General features: G+C 45.4%; 2 protein-coding genes across 20 annotated transcripts in view; one reads left to right on the top strand and one right to left on the bottom strand.

The window, feature by feature from the left end:
* scrib (scribble planar cell polarity protein) overlaps positions 1–6,970 on the top strand; it is a 101,600-nt gene extending 94,630 nt beyond the window's left edge. For 9 of the 14 annotated variants that reach the window (XM_029755932.1, XM_029755931.1, XM_029755940.1 and 6 more), the window contains 5 exons: positions 347–486; positions 722–759; positions 1,224–1,298; positions 3,375–3,429; positions 4,717–6,970. In XM_029755932.1, the coding sequence (XP_029611792.1) occupies positions 347–486; positions 722–759; positions 1,224–1,298; positions 3,375–3,429; positions 4,717–4,829 (421 nt within the window). In that variant the 3' untranslated portion in view covers positions 4,830–6,970. Of the gene's footprint in view, positions 1–346; positions 487–721; positions 760–1,223; positions 1,299–3,374; positions 3,430–3,756; positions 3,787–4,716 lie in introns of all 14 variants that reach the window. The other 5 variants (XM_029755933.1, XM_029755943.1, XM_029755944.1 and 2 more) reach the window with 3 other exon arrangements.
* Positions 6,971–8,387: 1,417 nt separating this feature from the next.
* kif9 (kinesin family member 9) overlaps positions 8,388–22,883 on the bottom strand; it is a 42,963-nt gene continuing 28,467 nt past the window's right edge. Inside the window, exons 2-22 of one of the 6 annotated variants that reach the window (XM_029755924.1) lie at positions 20,710–20,857; positions 20,485–20,593; positions 20,001–20,166; positions 19,666–19,772; positions 19,243–19,473; positions 18,652–18,735; positions 18,402–18,494; positions 18,083–18,230; positions 17,777–17,841; positions 17,588–17,665; positions 16,924–16,992; positions 16,655–16,759; positions 16,008–16,063; positions 15,689–15,779; positions 15,342–15,478; positions 15,087–15,236; positions 14,773–14,981; positions 9,689–9,868; positions 9,175–9,290; positions 8,865–8,969; positions 8,388–8,573 (exon numbers count right to left, since the gene is read on the bottom strand). In XM_029755924.1, coding sequence (XP_029611784.1) covers positions 8,475–8,573; positions 8,865–8,969; positions 9,175–9,290; positions 9,689–9,868; positions 14,773–14,981; positions 15,087–15,236; positions 15,342–15,478; positions 15,689–15,779; positions 16,008–16,063; positions 16,655–16,759; positions 16,924–16,992; positions 17,588–17,665; positions 17,777–17,841; positions 18,083–18,230; positions 18,402–18,494; positions 18,652–18,735; positions 19,243–19,473; positions 19,666–19,772; positions 20,001–20,166; positions 20,485–20,586 — 2,391 coding nt within the window. In that variant the 5' untranslated portion in view covers positions 20,587–20,593; positions 20,710–20,857 and the 3' untranslated portion in view covers positions 8,388–8,474. Of the gene's footprint in view, positions 8,574–8,864; positions 8,970–9,174; positions 9,291–9,688; positions 9,869–14,772; positions 14,982–15,086; positions 15,237–15,341; positions 15,479–15,688; positions 15,780–16,007; positions 16,064–16,654; positions 16,760–16,923; positions 16,993–17,587; positions 17,666–17,776; positions 17,842–18,082; positions 18,231–18,401; positions 18,495–18,651; positions 18,736–19,242; positions 19,474–19,665; positions 19,773–20,000; positions 20,167–20,484; positions 20,858–21,465; positions 21,646–22,883 lie in introns of those variants that run through there. The other 5 variants (XM_029755923.1, XM_029755922.1, XM_029755925.1 and 2 more) reach the window with 5 other exon arrangements.

The raw sequence follows: 22,883 nt of genomic DNA, 5'->3' as shown, positions 1-22,883 counted from the left end.
CGAGCATTTCTGGGTTGAGTGAGCCACAGCAGGCCAGGACAAGGAGCACCCAACAGCTGCTGTTGTCTGGTTGTCCTCCCCACTCCATTAGAGCACCGTGCCTTAGTGTCCTCTCACTCTCTCTGGCTCTCTCACTTCTCTCTTTTCTCTTTCACTTCTCTCGCTCCTCTCCTCTCATTCATTCTCTCACTTTCTCTCCTGTCTATCTCTCACTCTGGCTCTGTCACTTCTATCTCTCTTCTCCATCACTTCTCTCTCCCCTCTTCTCATTCACTCTCACTTTCTCTCCCTCTCCTGTCTATCTCTCTATCTGATGGTGTCCTCTCTCTCTCGCTCTCTCCAACAGGATGAAGTCTTTGGAGCAGGATGCTCTGAAGGCTCAGATGGTCATCGCTAAGTCTCGGGAGGGAAAGAAGCGTGGCACACTGGACCAGCTGGCCGAGTCGCCCTCACCCGCCCCCACGCCATCCCCCACCCCTCTGGAAGGTACGTCGGTGGGCTGGCTCATGTAATGTCACACAGCTCAGCCCCTACATTAATTCACTCTCACTCAATGCCTGTATCCCAAATGGCACCCTACTTTTGACCCGAGTCTTATGGTGCGCTATATAGGGAATAGGGTGCCGTTTGGGACACTCTCTCGCTCAATACCGCGCCTCAGTCATGGACTGGATTCAGACTAATAGTGTCCTAACCCACCTCGTTTTTCTGTCTTGTACAGATTTCAGTCCCAGAGGAGTGACGTCACCAGGCAGACTGGTAAGGATCGAGTTCTCTCCTGCTTTTTGTTTTCGTAGAGATGTCTCTACTGACCTATTTCAATCTAGGGTCTTGTTGCTTGGACAACCAGAGGTCATTTTAACTGAGAATAACAATGTAACTGTCTAACTTTTGCCTTCCTTATCTTTTAAGTAGCTGTTCCAGTGAGAGATGTTCCACCATCGAAAGTGTGTTTATTTGTAGACAGAGAAGTTATTGTTAATGGGTTTTTCTCTACCATTATACACAATCATCACTACAGCCAATCAAATGCCAGGATCATCACCACAGCCAATCACATCCCTCTCCCTCCATAAGCCACACTGGACTGTAGTATGAGTCATCCATCCACCTCCTGCTGCCTCTTCTCTCTCCTTCACTTTCCCTTTTACCCATCCCTGTCCCTCCTTCACTCTCTCCCTCTTTCCTGACCTCTTCCTCAATCCTTTCTGCTGTCCTTCTAGTCCCTGTCGGAAAAGAAGTTTGACTACCGACAGTTTGCTGCCATTCCTTCTTCCAAACCCGTATACGACATCCAGGTATTGCCTGCATGCTGAGCTCCCAGGCCCCAGCCCTCCCCTTGGCTTTCCCTGCTGCCTCCGCCCCAGTCCCCCTTTTCTCCCCTCTAGTCCTCTAGTCCTCTAGTAATCAGACCTTACAGGGCCGGTGGTGCCACTGCTTCTACAGCGGCCGCCATTTTGGCTCTCCACCTGATTAGATTTTTTTCCCCCTGCTCCGCTGCTCCATTTTGGGGCATGTGGCTTGCTAGTTGCTACCTCTGATTTAGTTGATGAATAGATCTTGGAAAAATCATGCTAATACACTATTACACCAGTAAGCTACTGACCACGTAATGAAATCAGGCCCTGGGTTTCCTATCAGGATGACCTCTCACCTCCACTTAAAGCTTTCCCTCATCCCTGTTCTCCCACTCACCATCCAACACTCACCAACCAATCCTTTTACCTTTATTTTCAACCCAACTAACCAACCAGCTTTCACCCAGCAACATCAACACTCACCAACCAGTGATTTTAGCCCCACTATACAGCCACCAATCAGAAACTGCCCAGATACTGCATCTCTCCCTCCTTCTCTCCCTCTCTCCATGGCTGAGGCTGAGCCCCGTCTGTCCTGGTTCCTAATTACGTCTCCCAGTACCAGGCAGACCTAACGACACAGCATCCTCCATTTGGGATCTTCTATCATGCTCTTGACTCCTGGTGCATACAATATTCCAGTCTATCATTTAACCTAACCAGCATATTGGCGATGGGAACTTCCTGGGCTAAACAGAATGAGGTCTCCCTAAGCTTGGATCTCAGCCTGCATGGGGAGGAGTCTACAGGGGAAGCAGGGGGTTCCATTGGGGCCAGGGAGACTTGTCTCAGTTGTTGTGGTGGGATCTGGTCCAGTATTTTGTAGTTGTCTGTACTGCTATCAGTCTTTATTTCCTGAGTTGGGGGGGGGGGGGGCTGCTATGGCTTCTTCTGGAATGTTATTTTGTACAGTATCTGTGGAATAAATGTTTTCTCAATCAGTCTTCCACACTGAAAGACCACCAAATATTCCTCCACTGCTCCCGTTTTAATTTGGCCTTAGCGTTCTATATTTAACATGCTGTTCTGAACTAATGAAAATCAAATGAACCGTGTCACCCGCTTCGTAAACACCAGGTTTAGACTAACAGTTAAATGCTTCCTTACGGGTCCTTTTCCAACCACGCAGAGATGATATAAATAATGACAGGAGGAATAAATACAGTGAATAACTAGTTAAAATAACATGGCTATATACTCCAATAGTTCCACCATTTAATCGTTTGATGTTCTTGAAGCCAGCTTTCCTAGTCTTGATGTGCCTCGTGACCTAAATCCTGTAGATCTGAAGAGGCCGATAGGCTGCACTGATACTGATATGCTGCCCACTAACTCAGGGGGACACTGGAATGTGCAGAACTTCTCTGGAATACGGTTACTGAGCTGCTATTTGGTGGGCTTTAACAATGTGTGTTGACCTCGGTGTACGTGCGCACCCTGTATGGTTGGGTTCTGATTCTCCACCCTTGTCCCAAAAGAGTGCACCTTCACATTCCCTGTGATGGATTTGAAGGTTAAATCAGGGAGTGTGGAAGTGCTGAAGTGTTGAGACTCGGGACGCATGTATGAGTGTTGAATTCACACGAAGATGGGCTACTGTGTGTGCTTAGTCCAGATACCTGTGTGTGGGCTGGGCTGTGACTTTCTCTGCTGCGTTGGTGACTGTGGTTCTGCTCAGTGTCTTGTAATGGTTCCTTGCCTGTGAACAGCTGCTCTCTGTGCTGTACCTGGGTGATGGAACAACCCCCCGGAACTGATGGACTAACACAACCGTAACCTTTTTTAACTTCCTGATTCCTAACATCAGCCTGACCAGACTGCGGTGGCTGTGGGCAGGTGGAACTTACCTACCCCCCCCCCCCCCCCCCCACCCCTTGCTGCCAAAGTGACTGCCTGGGTCAAGACCTACCCACTGCCAGTCCCCTAACCCAACTTGGTGAAGGTGTTCCTGGGTTAAAAGGTGGCCACGTTCCCTGGTCTTCATCCACTCACTCTCTCTGTGTCCTTCTCTTGCAGTCCCCTGACACGGTCGACGACTTTCAGTTCATTGACGACGGCTCCAGCAACCCCGGTGAGTGTGAGTTGGTCAGGGTCTGCAAAACCTCTTGACAACCACAGCATGTGAGGTCCAGCGTCTCTGTTGGTAAATAGGGTACTTTAAGTAGGATTAAGCCCAAGGGCTGCAAAATTCCGTTAACTTTCCCTAAATGGCCACGTTTACCAGAAATCCTGGTTGGAGGATTCCCAGATTTCCTGCTTATTCCTTCCTGATTCCTGAAATAGTCCAACCGGGATCTGGAAAAACCTGGCAATTTTGGGGAAATGACCAGAATGTTGCAGCCCTAGTCCATATAATGTACAATATGTTATCCTGATCACTTTTATCCTTTTGATTCAGGTGACTTCCATGGATAAGCAACTCCTATTGGTAGGATTCACACACTGCGTGTTTCAGTATGTGTGTGTGTGTGTGAGCACTTTGGCCTGAGTTTGTGTGAACTGCTGTGCGTTAATGTGTTGTAGTAGGACCATTCGCTCTCTCGCTCGTGTGTGCCAGGGAATGGGTTTTGTCCTGATATCGCTGTAGCCTTTTGTAACAGTGCCTGTCGTTGTGGAGGCTACAACCGTATCAGGGCGTGGGATGTTTTCCAACGTTGGGAGGGGGTTTGCTTTACCACTGATGGCTTCTCCCGCTTACCCATTCCTCAGGTGTCAACCAGCTACTGTAGCTAGGTCCTTCAAACATGCTACAGTACTGTACATATTGTTTGGTGTGTGACGCTCACACTACTGCTGATCCAGATCCTGCATGAACTCAAATTTACTAAACCAAAGACTTAAAGGTGAAGTTGAGTATTTTGCAGTTTCATTTTAGATGGTTCCTCACCTTGAAAGTAGTCTATGGGCCAAGATAAACTAATCCATGGTTCCGTATTCTTTAAAAAGCCCACTACAAACTTAAGCAGACTTTAGCCACTGCTAGCTACTTTCAGGGTGAGGAACCGTCTAACATTAAGTTGGTAAAATACTACACTTCCCCTTCAAGACATTGAGCGTCCAATTATTTCTAATACATTTTCCTTCATTCAACTTTTTGCTATTTCTACTTCCAAATGGGACTGTTTGCAGCTTCTGGTGTTGTTGGACTAAGGTTACTGCGTCTGTTCAGGACCAAGCCTCTCCTTTCCCCCCCACTCAGCCCCCTGCCTATTAGGAACTGTATCGCTGGTGTTACCGGGCAGACTAGCCACGCTTTCTCTCCCTCTCCTCTCTCTCAAAGCAGAGCTTGCTCTTACTGGCCACAGCTCTGGCATTGGCCAGTGTGTTATGTTGATATTGGTTTGTCTGTGCCCGCCAGTGCCCGCTGAGGTGCCCGCTGCCACCTCAACGCTGGAGGAGATGGCCCTCTACAGGAACAAGCGCAAGCTGAGGCAGGGCCGCCGCAGCCTGGAGACCGCCGTGCCCACATAACACCTCACACACACCTACCGCAGGAGACCCGGGTGTGACACACACACACACACACACACACACACACACACACACACACACACACACACACACACACACACACAGAGGTGGCGCTGAGTCACTATACACTACACACACTCACAAGTTTGGGAGATGCGTCCCATGTAACCACTGCAGAGACTATGATGCTGATAATCAACAAACACACACACACACACCATGTCCTGCGTGCCAGTCTTGCCTTGACAGTCTGAGGATGAGTTGGCATGAACACAAGGCCCAACGTTCCCGATACCAGGGAGGAGGAGGGCCTGTGAGGCTAGCATTACGTTTCAACGTTTTCCTTTTTATTTGGGTTATTTTTCTTCAGTTTGCGTTTTAGAAGCTGAATTATATTAACAGGCGACTTGTGTTTTTATTTTTGCGCCTCTCTGATTTTTTGCAGTTTTAAAAGAAAAATGTGTTCTGGAAGAGCAATGGAGAAAAAAAATATGAAATGTGTAGCTGTAATACTAACTTTTCAGATGCTATTTTGGAGGTTTTCAGTGAATAGATTGTGAAACGTCAGGATTTTTAGTGGGCTTTGGGGATGGGGAGTGTATATATTGTTGGAGGTGGGAACATACTGCTACCTTCACTGCCACGTGTGCAATGCATTTTAAACACTACGTACATATCTCGATTGCACTGCCGCACTGCTTCGAAAACATTTTAATCTTTTTAAATAATTTATTTTGCTTGCGTTTTATTACTCTAATCTAAAGCCTCCCCTGTAATCCATTGTTGTTAATCCCTGTACAACCAAACAATGGCACGGTGCACAGCATTTTATTTATCCTAATGACATCAAAGCATATGATTTCATATTATTCACAATGATCCTATGAGGTAACCGGCATTTTTTTTTATTATAATTTTTTTTAAATCCATCCTCAACCCGCTTTTTTTTTTTTTTTTTTTTGACAATAAATACATTTGTTTTCACTTTGTTGCTGCACCGGCCTAAACCAGGTTCTGACTGATGAAATGTCCCTAATGTAGCATGGTACATGTACAGGCTGTCACATACTCTTGTAGGGAAACTGATCTCAGTACAGTTTATGATCTCAGTGGACCAGAGTAAAGGAGCTCTAGCTGTCCTAGGCCAGGTTTATGAGAGTCTGTCAGATTCCCATTCTAGAGAATGTAACTACACTGGAGAGACCGGCAGACATGCGTATATTGACAGAAATCAGATTAGCCTCTAGTTCTAATTCAAAATGCCTGTCAATTTGCGAACATATAAACTCAGTTTCAGCTTCATCTCCATTGACATTATACGGTACTTTCCCAGCCCTTTTTGTGGACATCATTTGTCAATGTGAATCTCACTCATATCTTTCGTATCTGGATGGTATTCCAGATTTGGCAGGTGAAGGTAGCAGGTGTTTGCTTATTTTTGTATCTGTCTTTGGTTAATTTAAATCTGACGCCACTGAAAATCCTTTATCATTGTGTGAATAATGTACAAAATACTAAAAAGGAAAGCAAAACTTAACGGTCGGAACTGAGCCAGTCTACTAAGCCACGACCAAGCAAGTGTCTGGACAGGCTCTGGACTGGGGAGCTCTCCCTCTCTCTCGCTCTTGCTCTCTCTCGCTCTCTCTGCATGTATATTGGCTTTACTGTGAGAACCTGTAGAGGCAGAAAACATTTTGTTAATCCCTCTCGAAATCTCATTCGACCATCATTCTCAATCTGTCTTTCCTCTGCTTTACCTGCTGCGGATGTTATCTGGATGTTATCTGATTGCGGCATTGTTGGAGAAGCGCGTTTTAATCATGGTTTTCTGTGTTGCTCTCCCTGACTGAAATTCAGTTAGGTTGATAACATTTGCAAATGGCTGATTTTCTTAGTAGGAAAAACTTTCCAGAAAATGGGATTCACTACATTTTTAAGGCAGAACTGTTTGATCTTTTTTTGGTTACTCTCTTGAATTCTCTTGGCTGTTGTTTTTCCAAATGGGTCGGAGGAGAAGGGCAGAAGTGCTGGGGTCAAGGGTTAGAGCTCATCCAAGACTGTAACTAGTGAATTTGTACAACCAAAGAAGTCTATTTTGTCGTTCAGGAACAATAAAATTTACTTTTCATTTAACAAGCTGATTCATTGCATTGTGTCTTTGTATTCTAAAATCTAGATTCATGTATTTGTAATCTGTCCAAACTGATGAGGAATCCGACACAACCTGCAGTGAACCTATTATTTCTCACGCAGTCAAGGGGCTCGTTTTAAATCCATAGCGATTGACATTTAAAGGCAATGTTTATGCACTCAAATCAAATCAAATGTATTTATATAGCCCTTCGTACATCAGCTGAAATCTCAAAGTGCTGTACAGAAACCCAGCCTAAAACCCCAAACAGCAAGCAATGCATGTGAAAGAAGCACGGTGGCTGGGAAAAACTCCCTAGGAAAAACTCCTGAGAAAGGCCAAAAACCTAGGAAGAAACCTAGAGAGGAACCAGGCTATGAGGGGTGGCCAGTCCTCTTCTGGCTGTGCCGGGTGGATATTATAACAGAACATGGTCAAGATGTTAAAATGTTCGTAAATGACCAGCATGGTCAAATAATAATAATCATAGTAATTGTCGAGGGTGCAACAAGCACGTCCGGTGAACAGGTCAGGGTTCCGTAGCCGCAGGCAGAACAGTTGAAACTGGAGCAGCAGCATGGCTGCTGCTCTGTCCTGGAGCATCTTAACAAAAATATTTATTTAGGCTGACTTCAGTGTCCAGGATAAGCAAATGTTAATGAGAGCACCTAATTTGCATGTTTTGTACAAAAAACTTGTAAAAGTTGATTGTGACATGATCGAGGGGAAAAAATACCCTATTATGGTGTGGTGCCGAGCCTTGAATGTCAACCGCGCTACAATGTAGATAACCTGTGGAAAGGATTTAACCATATCTTGTCAGTATATCCATCCATCTCTCCGCCTTAACAATGGGAGTCGTTGTCCACAGCTCATACATTTTTAGTTGTTGACCAAATTCGACACTCGTTCAAGAACTCCTTGCTTGGTAGGTGACACAATAAAACGCCACCTGCTGGAGGAAGAGATTTTCAGCCGAGCCTCTTTCTCTCTGTTTGAATCAAGCCCAAGGTTTCCTTATTTGATCTTGTTCTGAGGGCATCACAAACGTAATTGGTTGAATGTTCAGAATCCAAGTGTGGTTGTCTTCTAATTAGCTAAATTAGTGGGAGGAGCCCAAACAGATAAATCACGTTAAGTTGCAGGTGTAAAACATGGGTTGTGATGCGGCAGGTTGCTAGTTCGATTGCCCAATTTTTTTTTTTTGTTTCCTGTTTTCAAGTTGAATAAACTAGCTTCATAAGCTAGAAAGCAACAGGTGAGACTAAACAGGAGAAAAGGCTGGACATATGGCAGGTCCTCTAACGGCACAGGGTGTGATATGAGGGTAGCCATGCAGCAAGACCTTGGTTTGAATCCTGGTGTGTATTTTTTAAATTACTGCCATAGAAGTAATCAATCACTTGTAGATTAAATTAAAAACAATGTTAGGGTAGCCAGTGTGTCTTTATTCAGGACAAATCCCAAATCCGAGGCAATAATTATTGATGAAATGGATAGAATCAAGCAGTTCTTCAGATGACGGAGAGAATGGCAGGCAGTTTGGTTCTCCCAGAGCCCCTTGGTGTAGTCTTCTGGACTGGCGTCTGAGACATGGCCTTGCTGTAGTTCCTCTGCACAGATAGAGACCAGAACACATTCATTTACTCTCTGGATGCTTCCCAAATAGCACCATAGTTCCTTTATAGTGCACTGCTTTTGACCACGGCCCATAGGGCTCCGAGCAAAAGGAGTGCAGGCAATAAGGGTGCCATTTGGGATGAAGCCTCTGTTTGTGGGTGGGGTAACTAACAGGCTTCTAGTGTGTGAGAGCCATACTGCTATATTGGTCTGTGTGTGAACAAGTGACAATATTACACATTCATTCCCCACAATGAGAGTGTGTTTGTGTGTGCGAGACTGACCCTCTGTACAGTCCTGTTCTGAGCATTGTAGAAGGAGATGGCACTGGGACTGTCTGCTAGCAGCTCATAGCGCAGACGCTCAAAGTGCTCCTGCTCATCCTCCTCCTGAGGACAAAACACCATAAGATATTAATATTGACATTGGAACCATGCAATATAAATGACTTCTCTCCTGTTAAAACCACAGATGTAACTATGAAATATGAATGACTGGTCTCCTGTTAAAACCACAGTTATGTCCCAAATGGCACCCTATTCCATATATAGTGCAATACTTTTGACCAGAGCCCTATGGGCTGGTCAGACTCACCAGTGCCAATGCCTTGTACACAGGCACCAGTCCAGGCCTGATGGGTCCTCCAGATCTCAGCATGGCTTGCACCTCCTCAGGAATCAGGAAGGACTCATTATACCAGCTCTCAAACTCTGACACACACAAGGGACAGGTTGTCAATGTGGGACCATCACCCTGTGGCTTTCTGAGAGGTACAGCCGGTCCCAAATCACTGCCTACTTCTTCCCTTTGGCCCCTTTTTTTCCTCTGCAGATCTGTAAGGCGGAAGCAATATATGGTGGAAACTCCACCACTGCACTGCTTAAACCTCTCCAGCCCCTACAGATCTGCAAACATCTAGGGGTCAGGGGGCCAAGGAGGGATGGGTAGGGAGCATTTTGGGACTGGCTGGTAGAGTCCTCCTGGTTCATGCTAACTTTCTGTCTATTGAGAATCAGCCATGGAACAACTGTCTTCTCCCATGATACGACATGACAGTTGGTGTGAAGAACGGAAGTAGTGGGTGTGATGCCAGGGTTTGAATGTTCACCGTTCAGTAGGCGTGTCCTGCACTGGTCCACTAGGTGCTGGCAGTAGCTGACCTCTGCCTTGGTGCCGCGCAGCTCCTCGTACTGCTGCCGGTACTGAGTCTTCAACTCCCTCAGACGCAGGGCCAGAGACAGCTCTGCCTCATCCAGCACTGGGACCCCCTCCGCACTTACAAACTGACCTAGGGGGACGGACACACACACACACACACACACACACACACACACACACACACACACACACACACACACACACACACACACACACACACACACTATAGCTACAGCAATCAAATGAATGGACCTTTTTTTCCTGATTGGCATGTGTTTCTACTTTAATGGCGTATGAGCTTCCATAGTAAATTGTAGCCCCTCAATCTAAGTAACATAATACAAAATCCCCATCAAATGGTATGACCATCTTAAAACAATTCCATATGTTAGCTTAGTAGATCCCCCCCCCGTCATCTCTACCTTGGCAAAATGTTAAATGTTCACATCACACCACATTTTGGAGCGTATACCACCCGTTTTCAAGTCCATTCGCACATTTTTCATGTGGCTGACAGGTGATAATGATAAATGGTGTAATAGCCTACATTTTCTTGCCCTCTTTGTTTTAATTATAGGCTCATGATTTACTGGACTGTACCGGCTTACTTTCCAAAAGTACATGACTATACTTTCCAAGTGTATTTCCAAAGACATTCTAATATTCAAGTACTTGTGTTTTAAAAAACTTGCTGAGCAGCCTTTCAGGTTATGTCGATATATGACTCGTTTTACTGTGGATATAGATATTTGTGTACCCGTTTCCTCCAGCATCTTCACAAGGTCCTTTGCTGTTGCTCTGGGATTGATTTGCACTTTTCGCAGCAAAGTACGTTCATCTCTAGGAGACAGAACGCGTCTCCTTCCTGAGCAGTATGACGGCTGCATGGTCCCATGGTGTTTATACTTGCGTACTATTGTTTGTACAGATGAACGTGGTACCTTCAGGTGTTTGGAAATTGCTCCCAAGGATGAACCAGACTTGTGGAGGTCTACAATTTTTTTCTGAGGTCTTGGCTGATTTCCCCATGATGTCAAGCAAAGAGGCACTGAGTTTAAAGGTAGGCCTTGAAATACATCCACAGGTACACCTCCAATTGACTCAAATTATGTCAATTAGCCTATAAAAAGCTTCTAAAGCCATGACATCATTTTCTGGAATTTTCCAAGCTGTTTAAAGGCACAGTCAACTTAGTGTATGTGAACTTCTGACCCACTGGAATTGTGATACAGTGAATTATAAGTGAAATAATCTGTCTGTAAACAATTGTTGGAAAAATGACTTGTATCATGCACAAAATAGATGTCCTAAGCGACTAGCCAAAACTATAGTTTGTTAACAAGAAATTTGTGGAGTGGTTGAAAAATGAGTTTTAATGACTCCGACATCAACTGAAACTTCCGACATCAACTGTATAGTACCAGTCAAAAAACAACCATCTCTGCAGCACTCCATCAGGCCTTTATGGTGGCCAGACACCACTCCTCAGTAAAAGGCACATGACTGCAGACTTGGAGGTTACCTAAAGGACTCTCACACCATGAGAAACAAGATTCTCTGGTCTGTTGAAACCAAGATTGAACTCTTTGGCCTTAATGCTAAGCGTCACATCTGGAGGAAACCTGGCACCATCCCTACGGTGAAGCATGGTGGTGGCAGCATTATGCTGTGGGGATGTTTTTCAGCGGCAGGGACTGGGAGACTAGTCAGGATTGAGGGAAAGATAAACGGAGCAAAGTACAGAGAGATCCTTGATGAAAACCTGCTCCAGAGCGCTCAGGACCTGACTGGGGCGAAGGTTCAGCTTCCAACAGGACAATGACCCTAAGCACACAGCCATGACAACGCAGGAGTGGCTTCAGGACAAGTCTCTGAATGTCCTTGAGTGGCCCAGCCAGAGACTGGACTTGAACCTGATCGAACAGCTCTGGAGAGACCTGAAAATAGCTGTGCAGCGACGCTCCCCATCCAGAGCTGACAGATCTTGAGAGGATCTGCAGACAAGAATGGGAGAAACTCCCCAAATACAGGTGTGCCAAGCTAGTAACGTCATACCCAAGAATACTCAAGGCTGTAATCGCTGACAAAGGTGCTTCAAAGTACTGAGTAAATGGTCTGAATACTTATGTAAATGTGATATTTCTGTTTTCTCATTATGGGGTAATGTGTGTAGATTGATGAGGAGGAAAAACTATTTAATACATTTCAGAATAATGCTGTAACGTAACAAAATGTGGGATTCGAAGGCACTGTGTACACACAGGCCTGTAGGTGACCCAGGCTTCACAGGTGGAAAGTAGTGTGACAATGCAGACGGCTTGATACATGGCGACTTTGGTGTGGAGGTGGAGATCGCTGTTTTGGAAGTCCCTGCATCGGAGTTTCCCCCGAAGGCAGCTGAGGCTAGCTTGATCCAGTTTTGAATTACGTAGTCGATGCTGCAGTCCTCCGAGAGGATGTTGCCCAGGTATTTGAATGACGGGACTATTGCCAGTGATGTGTGTTCAATGGTGAAGACATGGTGGGTGGAGGGCTGGATCTCCATTGGCAGACCACCTCTGTCTTGGTGGTGTTGATAAAGTCCCATCCTGCTAGACTCTCACAGCCATTACAAGGACGGATTGGAGGTCTTCCGGAGTGTGGGCCACGACCAAAGTCATCAGCATACTGCAGCTCAAGACCCCTCTCCATCGAAACCTTGGTGGTTGCTTGGAGCCTTCTGATGTTGAATGGGTTTCCATCCAGTCTGAAGTCCACTGCAACCCCACTGCTGTTTTCAAGCTCCTTGTGGAGAAGCTGGGTGACACATAGGAGGAAGATATTAAAGAGTACAGGTGCCAGCACACACCCCTGCCTCACACCAATAAGTACTCCAAAGGGCACTGACTCCTACCCTCCCATGGCCACCCGAGTCATCATCCCATCATGGAACTGGCAAAGGATGTTGACAAATTTGGGTAGAATCCCCCATAATAGTTCCCTACTCAGTGTCAAGCCTTGGAGTGTATTTGTTCTTCTGCTGGAACAAGGTGTTAGTGATGATGAGATCATGCTTGGGACATAGAGTTAGCAGTCTCATGCCATTTTCATTGACCTGGCCAACACCATGCCTACCCAGCACTCCGCTCCATATCCTGTTGTTCTGTCCCATTCCCACCCTAGCGTTGAAGGCACCCAGCAGAAGGTTCTGGTCATTCCTGGGGATGTGGTGAAGTGCCTCAACTAGTGACTGGTAGAAGCAGTCCTTTGCCTCATTTTCAGATGGTAACGTTGATGTGTATGCACTGAGAAGAGTTGCATAGTGAATCTTGCCTAGAGGGATACGGAGAGACATGAGTCTTTCACTTATGCCGACAGGTGTTTCGGTGAAGTTGGGTAAGAGGCTGTTCTTAATTGCCAGTCCCACACCGTGCTGATGTTGTTCACCCAGAGGATAACCTTTCCAGAAGGTGTAGCCTTCTCCCTCCTTTTCCAGGGAACCTTCATCCAGGAACCTGGTCTCACTCAGGGCAGTGATGTCAATGTTGTAGCGCCTTAGTTCTGCGGCAATCAAGAGCTGTTCTCCGATGGGATCTATCGTTATTGTTGTCAGTGTCCAAAAGAGTTCTGATGTGCCATGTTGCCAGTTTCAGGGGAATTATTTTCTTTTGCATTTTTCGACCACTGAGTGGAACTCCTGATAGGTGCAGTAGCCTATCCAGGAAGGAGTGAGCGGGAAATGTTTAGACCACCTTTTCTAGGCCTCTCCCCAGCTGGGGTGAGCAGTGTGGCTCCTAAATAGGCTGCTCAGTCACACAGGGCTCTGCCGAGAGCAGCTGCCACTCAAGTCCCAACTGCTGGCGATCATAATAGCTCTGTCCCACTGACATGCAGGGGTCTGATTAAGGGCTCTCTGTGCATTCACTCCTGCCCCCATCACCAGACACCCCAATGCCGCCAGGCTTTAGTAATTTAAGTATCCTAAATAGTATTTGAACCTACAGTACCAGTCAAAAGTTTGGACCCACCTACTCATTCAAGGGTTTTTCTTTATTTTTACTATTTTCTACATTGTAGAATAATAGTGAAGACATCTAAGCTCCAGAGTTTCGCGGCGGTCTAAGGCACTGCATCTCAGTGCTAGAGGCATCACTACAGACACCCTGGTTTGAATCCAGGCTGTATCACAACCGGCCATGATTGGGAGTCCCATAGGGCGGCGCAAAATTGTCCCAGCGTTGTCCGGGTTTGGCATCACTGTAAATAAGATTTTGTTCTTAAATGACTTGCCTAGTTAAATAAATAAATGTAAAAGATATTAAATTAAAACTATGAAATAACACATGGAATCATGTAGTAATCAAAAAAGTGTTAAACAAATCAAAGTATTTTTTATATTATTTAAAGTAACCCCCCTTTACCTTGATTACAGCTTTCACACTCTTTGCATTCTCTCAACCAGCTTCGTGAGGAATGCTTTTCCAAAAGTCTTGAAGGAGTTGCCAAATAAGCTGAGCACTTGTTGGCTGCTTTTCCTTCACTCTGAGATGTGTCTGTTATTTATTTGGGATGCAATCAGAGGTGCAGTTAACTCTAATGAACTTATCCTCTGCAGCAGAGGTAATTTTGTGTCTTCCTTTCCTGTGGCGGTCCTCATGAGAGCCAGTTTCATCATAGCGCTTGATGGTTTTTGCAACTGCACTAGAAGAAACTTTAAAAGTTCTTGACATGTTCCGGATTGACTGACCTTCATGTCTTAAATTAATGACGGACTGTCATTTCTCTTTTCTAATTTGAGCTGCCATCAAGGCAAAGGGTGGATTTTGAAAAATCTCCAATATAAAATATATTTTCATTTGTTTCACACTTTTTTGGTTACTACATGATTCCATATGTGTTATTTCATAGTTTTTATGTCTTCACTATTATTCTACAATGTAGAAAATAGTAAAAAATTAAGAAAAACCCTTGAATGAGTAGGTGTGTCCAAACTTTTGACTGGTACTGTAGGTCTAACACACAACCACACACACACACAGTTTTTAGCTCCCATACCCTGGCTCTGTCTCTTGTCTCTCCACTGGTGCAAGGCGGTGCTTGTGCTGTCAATCTCTCTCTTGGCCGTGTTCACGCCCTCCGTCAGCTCCCGGAGGCGGGCGCGGCGCTCCAGCAGCACCACCTTGTTCTCCTTCAGGATGCGGTTGATCTCGCTGCCCCGCTCTGCCTTGAAGTCCTCAAAGGCCTCTGCCTTAGGGGGAGGGGAGCTGGAGGGGAGAAACATTAGATCAGACATGTTGGACCTGTGCATAGAATAACACGTGTAATATACAGGACAGATATTGTATAAAGGGACATAGGTGTGTGTATACTCAGTCCTAAGGGGTTCCTGTGGTCCTTGAGGCTCCTGGCTCTGGGGGTCATGCTTGCGACCCTCACGGTCTCTCTGGACCGGGTTCATAGATTCCACTGCCTTCCCTGGACCAGGACTCCTTCCTTCCACAGCCTCCTTCCTCCCCTGGCTGGACAGTCACAGTTGGGGGGGTGGGGTTACATTAAGATGGTCTTGACACTGGCTTTCAATGAGAAGGGAAGGATTTGACAGTGATGTTACTCAGGACACTGACCTTGCTAGCTCTTTAGTCTTAATGGCTTTGGTCCTGCCTGGAGACAGGAGCCGAATGTGCCTCTCTGATGGAACTGCCAGCCCCACCCCAAACCCATGGCCCTCCACCACGCCCACCGTGCCTTGGGAGCCCCGTGACTATGACACAAAGGAACAATAGCATTCGTTTAAAAACTGAATGAACAACTTGAGCCTTTTGGCTAGGTCAACGTTACGGAAAATGAGAACTGGTTTGCAATTGACCCTCCTGCTTAAACAATATAAACAAATTCCCCACTGACATATGCAAGAGGTTTGAAGCAGCACCATCTTGGTGGCCACTGGTCCAAGCATCAGGCAGAGACTGACCTTGGCTGCAGTGGAGCCAGCTGTACTCTGGGCTTTCTCCACCAGAGTGTAGTTCTGACACAGCTGGTCCTTCACCTTCTGCTCCTGCTGCCTGTTCAATACACAACACTTAACACATATGCCAAACTGACCTCAACACCCATAACATAAACTGATCCCATCATTGGTTGCCTGGTGAGCGTTACTCACACTGCAGGTAGAACTTTTCCTATAGGCAGAGATCTAGTATTAGCTTAATCTCCCCAATCCTGACCTTAACTATGAGTGGGAAGTGTGTCAAATTGTCCTTAGATCAGCATCTAGGGACTCAGTTACTCACTGCACGGCCTGCTTGAACTGGGCAAACACTTCCTGGATCTGCCTGATGCTCACAATCTGTGGAGAGAAGTCAGACATGGGGGAGATAAAACAGTATGAAAATCAGCCATGCTAGAAGAAGTTAGCCCCATGACACTGACCCATCGACAATCCCTCCACCACAGCCTTTCTGAACTGCCTCAGTGCCCTAGCAACAGTAGAAGACCATCGTCTAAGTCTAGACATGCCACTGCCAGAACCCTACATTTCTATTGTTTTTAAAGCGTCAGATTCTCTTTGAAATGAAAAGCGCTGTAGAAATCATGGTTTATTTGAAGTTGAAGGATACAGTTTTAGTCATGACCAGAGGGATACCGTTTTAGTTATTACACTGTGCCTTATAACCATATGTGGCGTGATAGTCTCCGCCATGTGACCCACTTGTTGTGTGTATGAACTGACATGTATGTGTAAGTGATAGGTGCACACACACACTACATGTTCATGTTTTTAAATGTATGTAAATTGTAAAGTATTTTGTCTGCAATGTATTTTTCGTTACGTGTCGGACCCCAGTAAGACTAGCTGTCGCTAATGGGGATCCCAATAAATCATATCAAAAATCCATCTCTCTACTGGGAGAGAATGTTAGTCTCAGGGGGTTCTCACGTTGATCTCGTCCAGGCTGCCCTCCAGATACATCCGCACCTGACTCTGGATCTCCGCGACCTGGGTCTCTGACAGCGTGTCGTAGGACATGCCCATGCGGTTAGCCTGCACACAATCACATACCCTGGTCTTATTCTCTAATAAAACCATAGCCTGGGTCTAAGACCTGTTTGTGTTGTCTCGCCAAACAACTCTGGGACTCAGGCTAAACCAAGCAATACTTAATACTTCAACATTGAACTCTTCTTTTCTTCCTTGAGGTTACTCACCAGTGTGTTGTGAATGCTGAGCTCCTGTTTCAACAGCTGGATCTCCTTCTCCAGCTTCCTGACCTGGAGCTACACAAAAACAACACACATCCAATCAGATCTGGAGCTACACAAAAACAACACACATCCAATCAGATCTGGAGCTACACAAAAACAACACACATCCAATCAGATCTGGAGCTACACAAAAACAACACACATCCAATCAGATCTGGAGCTACACAAAAACAACACACATCCAATCAGATCTGGAGCTACACAAAAACAACACACATCCAATCAGATCTGGAGCTACACAAAAACAACACACATCCAATCAGATCTGGAGCTGCACAAAACAACACACATCCAATCAGATACCATTCAACCCTGGCTAATCACTGCACATGTCTTGCCCCCATAACAATACAGTTATCAATACAATACCAGTACTTCAGTTTCTACAATGCTGTTCATCTGTAGGCAGTGTTATCGTCAATGTATAACCTTTACAAAAAACAATCCTACAGGATTCCTTCAAGGTACAAATGACCTTCGAAACAGGTTTTCGAAAGGAATATAATCAATGGACAAACAATCGATACGATATAGAGTTATAGTAATTAATCCGCTTTCATAATCCAAATGTGTTCCGGTGTGTGAAGTTGAGGTATTATAATCTCACCACAGGGTCGGTGTGTTCGTTGACAACGGGGTCCATCTGCACACACTTCATCCTGCTGGCGAAGCGCAGTGTGGACAGCTACGGTAGAGACAGAGCAGATCACACATCACAGGTCTCCACTTTACTCTAGGAAACGACACTAAACTAGGACTACAGGAAGAAGCCGTTCTCACACAGCTCCATACTTACTGTCTCTTCTATCTGAGAAGCCTCTCCATAGATGTTGGCCACCAGCACTGTGTTGCAGTTCCCACCTATAGAGATGAGAGCGGATTATATTGATTGTATGACTACCACTCCCAGACAGCCCTAGAAATTGCTCTTGCTAAGAAGCTGTCCGTGTTTCTTTTTGGACCATTTTGATTGAAAACAAATCACAGTAAGGTACTTCATTGTTACCCAGACATGATATGATATTAAGATACAAACAGCTGCACTGGCCCTCCCCCCCTCCCCCCCTCCCCCCCTCCCCCAGTCTCTGTGGGTTTGGCTCACCTAATGAGTCCTTGAGCGCGTGGGTGAGTTTGGTCTGTCTGAAGGGGATGTGGTCCCTACGTCGATCTGCCAGGGCCAGGATGGCCTGCTCCAGGAACGACAGGGACTTGTTGATGTACATGGCCTCCTTCAGCACCTGGCCCCCTGACTGGTCACAGAGAGGAGAACACAGTTGGACATGGGGGTTAGCGCTAAGAACTGGCAGGAACTGGGGGATTTTGTCATGAAAACTTGAAATCCACTCGTTGCAATAAATACATAAACTGTCAAAAATAACACTATGAGAAAAAGTCAGGTATGATGTCACTTTGAAACTCACTCCGGTTTTGCCCAGCCTTTCTGACCCGGCTAAGTCCACCAGATTCAGTTTGGAAGTGACATACTTTGCATCGGACAGAGTACGGGAGCGAGACTGTAAAACACAAATTGATAACATAAATTGACACATTACAGAACTATAGGATGGCTGCCACACTGTACACACTGCAATATACAAGACATTATACAATACATTAATAAGGCTGGAGAAAATGCAGTGAAGCAGTGAGTTGTGTCTAAGCCATCCTTACCTCAATGTGGACAGTGAGAATACAGTGGGATCTGGAGGAGTGCTTGTTCAGGGCATGAGCTCCGATGATGCGATTCATCTCTCCCTGAATGTAGAGCAAAGAAGACCCTTCGTCACACAAATATCCATCACCTGTCCAGATGTACAACACTTCAGATGCACAACATACAGGTATATATTATTTTTTCTCCCCAATTTCGTGGTATCCAATTGGTAGTTACAGTCTTGTCTCATCGCTGCAACTCCCGTACGGACTCGGGAGAGGCGAAGGTCGAGAGCCGTGCGTCCTCCGAAACACAACCCAACCAAGCCGCACTGCTTCTTGGCACAATGCCCACTTAACCCGGAAGCCAGCCACACCAATGTGTCGGAGGAAACACTGTGCACCTGGTGACCGTAGCGTGCACTGCGCCTGGCCCGCCACAGAAGTCGCTAGTGTGCTATGGGACAAGGACATCCCTGCCCCATAGGTCTCCCGGTCACGGCCGGCTGCGAAAACCCAGAATCTCTAGTGGCACAGCTAGCACTGCGATGCAGTGCCTTAGACCACTGCGCCACTCGGGAGGCTTACATACAGGTATTTAGCACTCACCTCAAAGAGCAGGTTAAGGGCCGCCTCCTCGCTGTGGACGGGGTGCAGGGACAGCCCCCTGACTGATACCCCTCCCCCTGCCTCCTCCACCACCGCCATGCCCCCTGGCCCTACCCCTGGGCAACCCCGTACAGACGCCAGCAGATCCACCAGAGTCTCATTGTAGATCTCCAGGAAGGACAAGTGGACACTGAAGGCGTGGTCCGAACGCTGCTCCACCTCACGGAACACCTGATCAGAGAGACCAGGGTGAGAAGAACAGAAAATGTGTGTGGAGACTGAAAAGCCATTCACTTTGGTCCATTAGACTTGGGCAGGGAAAACAACTGGTAGCCAATGTAATCCAGGGTTGAATGACTTCAAGTGCGCCACGTGGCGTAAATGATCGGTAAGTGTCGGGTGACATAAGTTGTCCTGGTCTACCTCCTGTAGGGCCCGAGGAATGATCCCTCTCTGTTTGTAACTCTCTGTGGCTCCAGTCATGGTGTACGTCTTTCCTGCCCCCGTCTGCCCAAAACACATCACAGTGCCTAAGAGTAAAACAAGCCAGATTTCGGGGTGGGGGGGGGAAAGGTTTCACCTCAGTTCTGCCATGCAGCCAGAAAAACAAACTACCTAGCCTGTGTACCCAGCTGACTGTTTCTGCATTCAACATTCGCTACATTCTTGCATTGCCATTGGCTTTGAGCAGAATCAGACTGGTATACAATCAAACTATGACCATGGTAGTGTAAAACATAGGGACAGAGTTAGCCTACCATTGTACCCCTCCAGGGCTCCCAGCACCACCCCTCGCCCAACGCGGCCATATACCTCCTCCTGGGACACATCATGCAGCACCCCATCCAGCCGGAACGACCAGGAGCTCAGCTGGTTGTTCACCACTCCCTTCCTGGAGTCCTTCCTCTGGTGGACACTCACTGTCTGAGAGATCATCACACAGATAGCCATGTTGAAGCAATTAGAAGAATCTGCTCATCAACTCCTTCAACAAACTAACCTGTTTAGGGTTAATGATGTGGTTTGAGATCAATTTGATATGTCTCATTTATGCATATTAAGGCTGTGTTATTTTAAATGAATGACAGAATCTGTCATTTCAACAACCTATAACCTTGCCACATTGTTTAGTAAGATTCGTTAAGTTACTCACCACTCTCAAATTCAGAGTTAAAAATGTCACGTTTACATAATGCAAATGAGATTGGAGGGGAAACTGCAGAACTACACTGTAAAACATACCTGTCCGTCTGGTAGGTATTCAATGAGCTCTTGAGCAAAATTAGCAGTCGGTCGGCTTCGAATTAACACCCTCACTTCACTGCCGGGGTGGGCTATCATCATGGCACTTCTAGAACGACAACAGGTCCGAAGCAAAAGTCGTGCATGTTGTGGGCCACCTAGCTAAGTTAGCTAGCTACTGTTAGATACCAACTTAAGAACTTAGGCAAAAACGTATCTACTTACAGGTATTTTTTGCTAATTTGTAAACATCAAACGTGTTTTTCTAGCTAGTAAATAAATCAGCTGTTTAGTGGCTTGTGTAGACGAAATCAAAATGTTCCCATATGTTGACATCTGTTGTCATGGAAACAGTGGGCGTGTTTGTGGGATCCTGCATGAGAGACACAGAAATGGAATGAGTAGAAAAGTCCAGGCCTGGACGTCAAAATATTAAACGCATCAATTCACGTTTTACAATTCTAGATTAAAATCAATTTCATTCCAAGGATGTTTTTTTTTTTCAATTCCAATTCAGACAGTCGAAATTCCTATTCCATTCCAAAAAGTATGGTTTTTCCAATGAAATTCTAATTCCATTCCAAGGTTGGTTCTTTTTCAATTCCAATTCAATTCCAAGTAAATTCTCCACTTCATCTTTAAATTCCAGAATTTAATTGGAATTTCAAATTAAATTGGAATTGACCCAACCCTGGAATCCAGTCTATTTCTGCCATTGCATGTATAGTGGCAAGAAAAAGCATGTGAACCAATTGGAATTACCTGGGTTTCTGCATACATTTTACATACAATTGGATCTGATCTTCATCTAAGTCACAACAATAGACAAACTCAATGTGCTTAAACTAATGACACACAAATGATTGTATTTTTTCTTGTCTATATTGAATTCGACATTCCACAGTGTAGGTTGGAAAAAGTATGTGAACCCCTAGGCTAATGACTTCTCCAAAAGCTAATTAGAGTCAGGAGTCAACTAACCTGGAGTCAAATCAATGAGGCGAGATTGGAGAATTTGATTAGAGCTGCCCTGCCCATAAAAAACACTCACAAGATTAGAGTTTGTTATTCACAAGAAGTATTGCCTGACGTGAACCATGCCTCGAACAAAAGAGATCTCAGAAGACCTAAGATTAAGAATTGTTGCCTTTCATAAAGCTGGAAAGGGTTACAAAAGTATCTCTAAAAGTCAGTCCACGGTAAGACAAATTGTCTATAAATTGAGAAATTTCAGCACTGTTGCTATTCTCCCTAGGAGTGGCCTTGGAAGGACTGCAAGAACACAGCGCAGAATGCTCAATGAGGTTAACCCAGCATACTTCCACAATCAAGGGGAGAGAAACTCAGACCTGGTCCATGACCAAATTATTGTACTCACGATATTGAATATATTCATATTTTTTGCTTACTGCATACTATTTAGTATGTTCTAAATAGTATAAAGTATTGTTAGTACATTTAGTAAGCAGTAGGCTGGAAAGACTTTTGACACAGCCCTGATAACCTGTATAGCTCCACTCCACAATGGCACGATTGTGAAGGTGTGCAGTGCAGGTACTGCCTTTTAGATTCATACCCATGAATGTTTACACAGTGCGATTGCATCTAATAAAAAAAGTGTATAATACATAATGTATATAACACATCGGGCGACATTTTTGTGGTGGTTCTAGATCTATGATGTTATGGGGCTATTTTGCTTCCACTGGTCCTGGGGCCCTTGTAAAGGGCAACGGCATCATGAACTTTACCCAGTACTTGGACATTTTAGCTCAAAACTTGGTTGCCTCTGCTAGGAGGCTGAAACTTAAAAAAGACAATAACCCCAAACACACATCAAAATCCACAAAGAACTGAACCCATAAACGTAACGGACATATACCAGGAGCTGTGCCAGGCCCGCCACGTCTGTTGACTCATCCAGCTGTAACACATAGAATTCACTGGCTTGTATGCAAAGCAGTAATTGTTTCAAAACATCAAATGCCATGTCACTGATGCGTCATGAAACAGTTTTTTTGATGAAGGCATTGTCTGTATATGTTTTTGGCCTTTTCCCCCAGCATTGTCCCAGATATATCTGCGGCAGCAGGAAGAATAAAGTCCTCCACAATAGTTATGGGGCTTGCCTGTCCTAGCCACTCCGTAGCTCACCATATAAGACTCTTATAGACCCTTCTTATTGATGGTATCTGTTGCTTTTATACATGTCTTACTACTCGAAAGTCGTCTTTAATCTCGCTCAAAAAACTCCTGTGGCTTATTTTTCAAATTGTCATGTTTCTTTTCTAAATGTCTGCGCAAGAGTGACGGTTTCCCACGAGAGAGTAACGGTTAATGTGATTGGATGTTCATTATTTGACTAGGCTACCTGTGTTTGACATTGTGTTTTTATTTCG

Source organism: Salmo trutta, chromosome 6 (assembly GCF_901001165.1).
Source record: "Salmo trutta chromosome 6, fSalTru1.1, whole genome shotgun sequence".
Lineage (NCBI taxonomy): Eukaryota > Metazoa > Chordata > Actinopteri > Salmoniformes > Salmonidae > Salmo > Salmo trutta.
The sequence above is the reverse complement of the archived record's forward strand: the minus strand, read 5'-3'. Positions and strand labels throughout refer to the sequence as shown.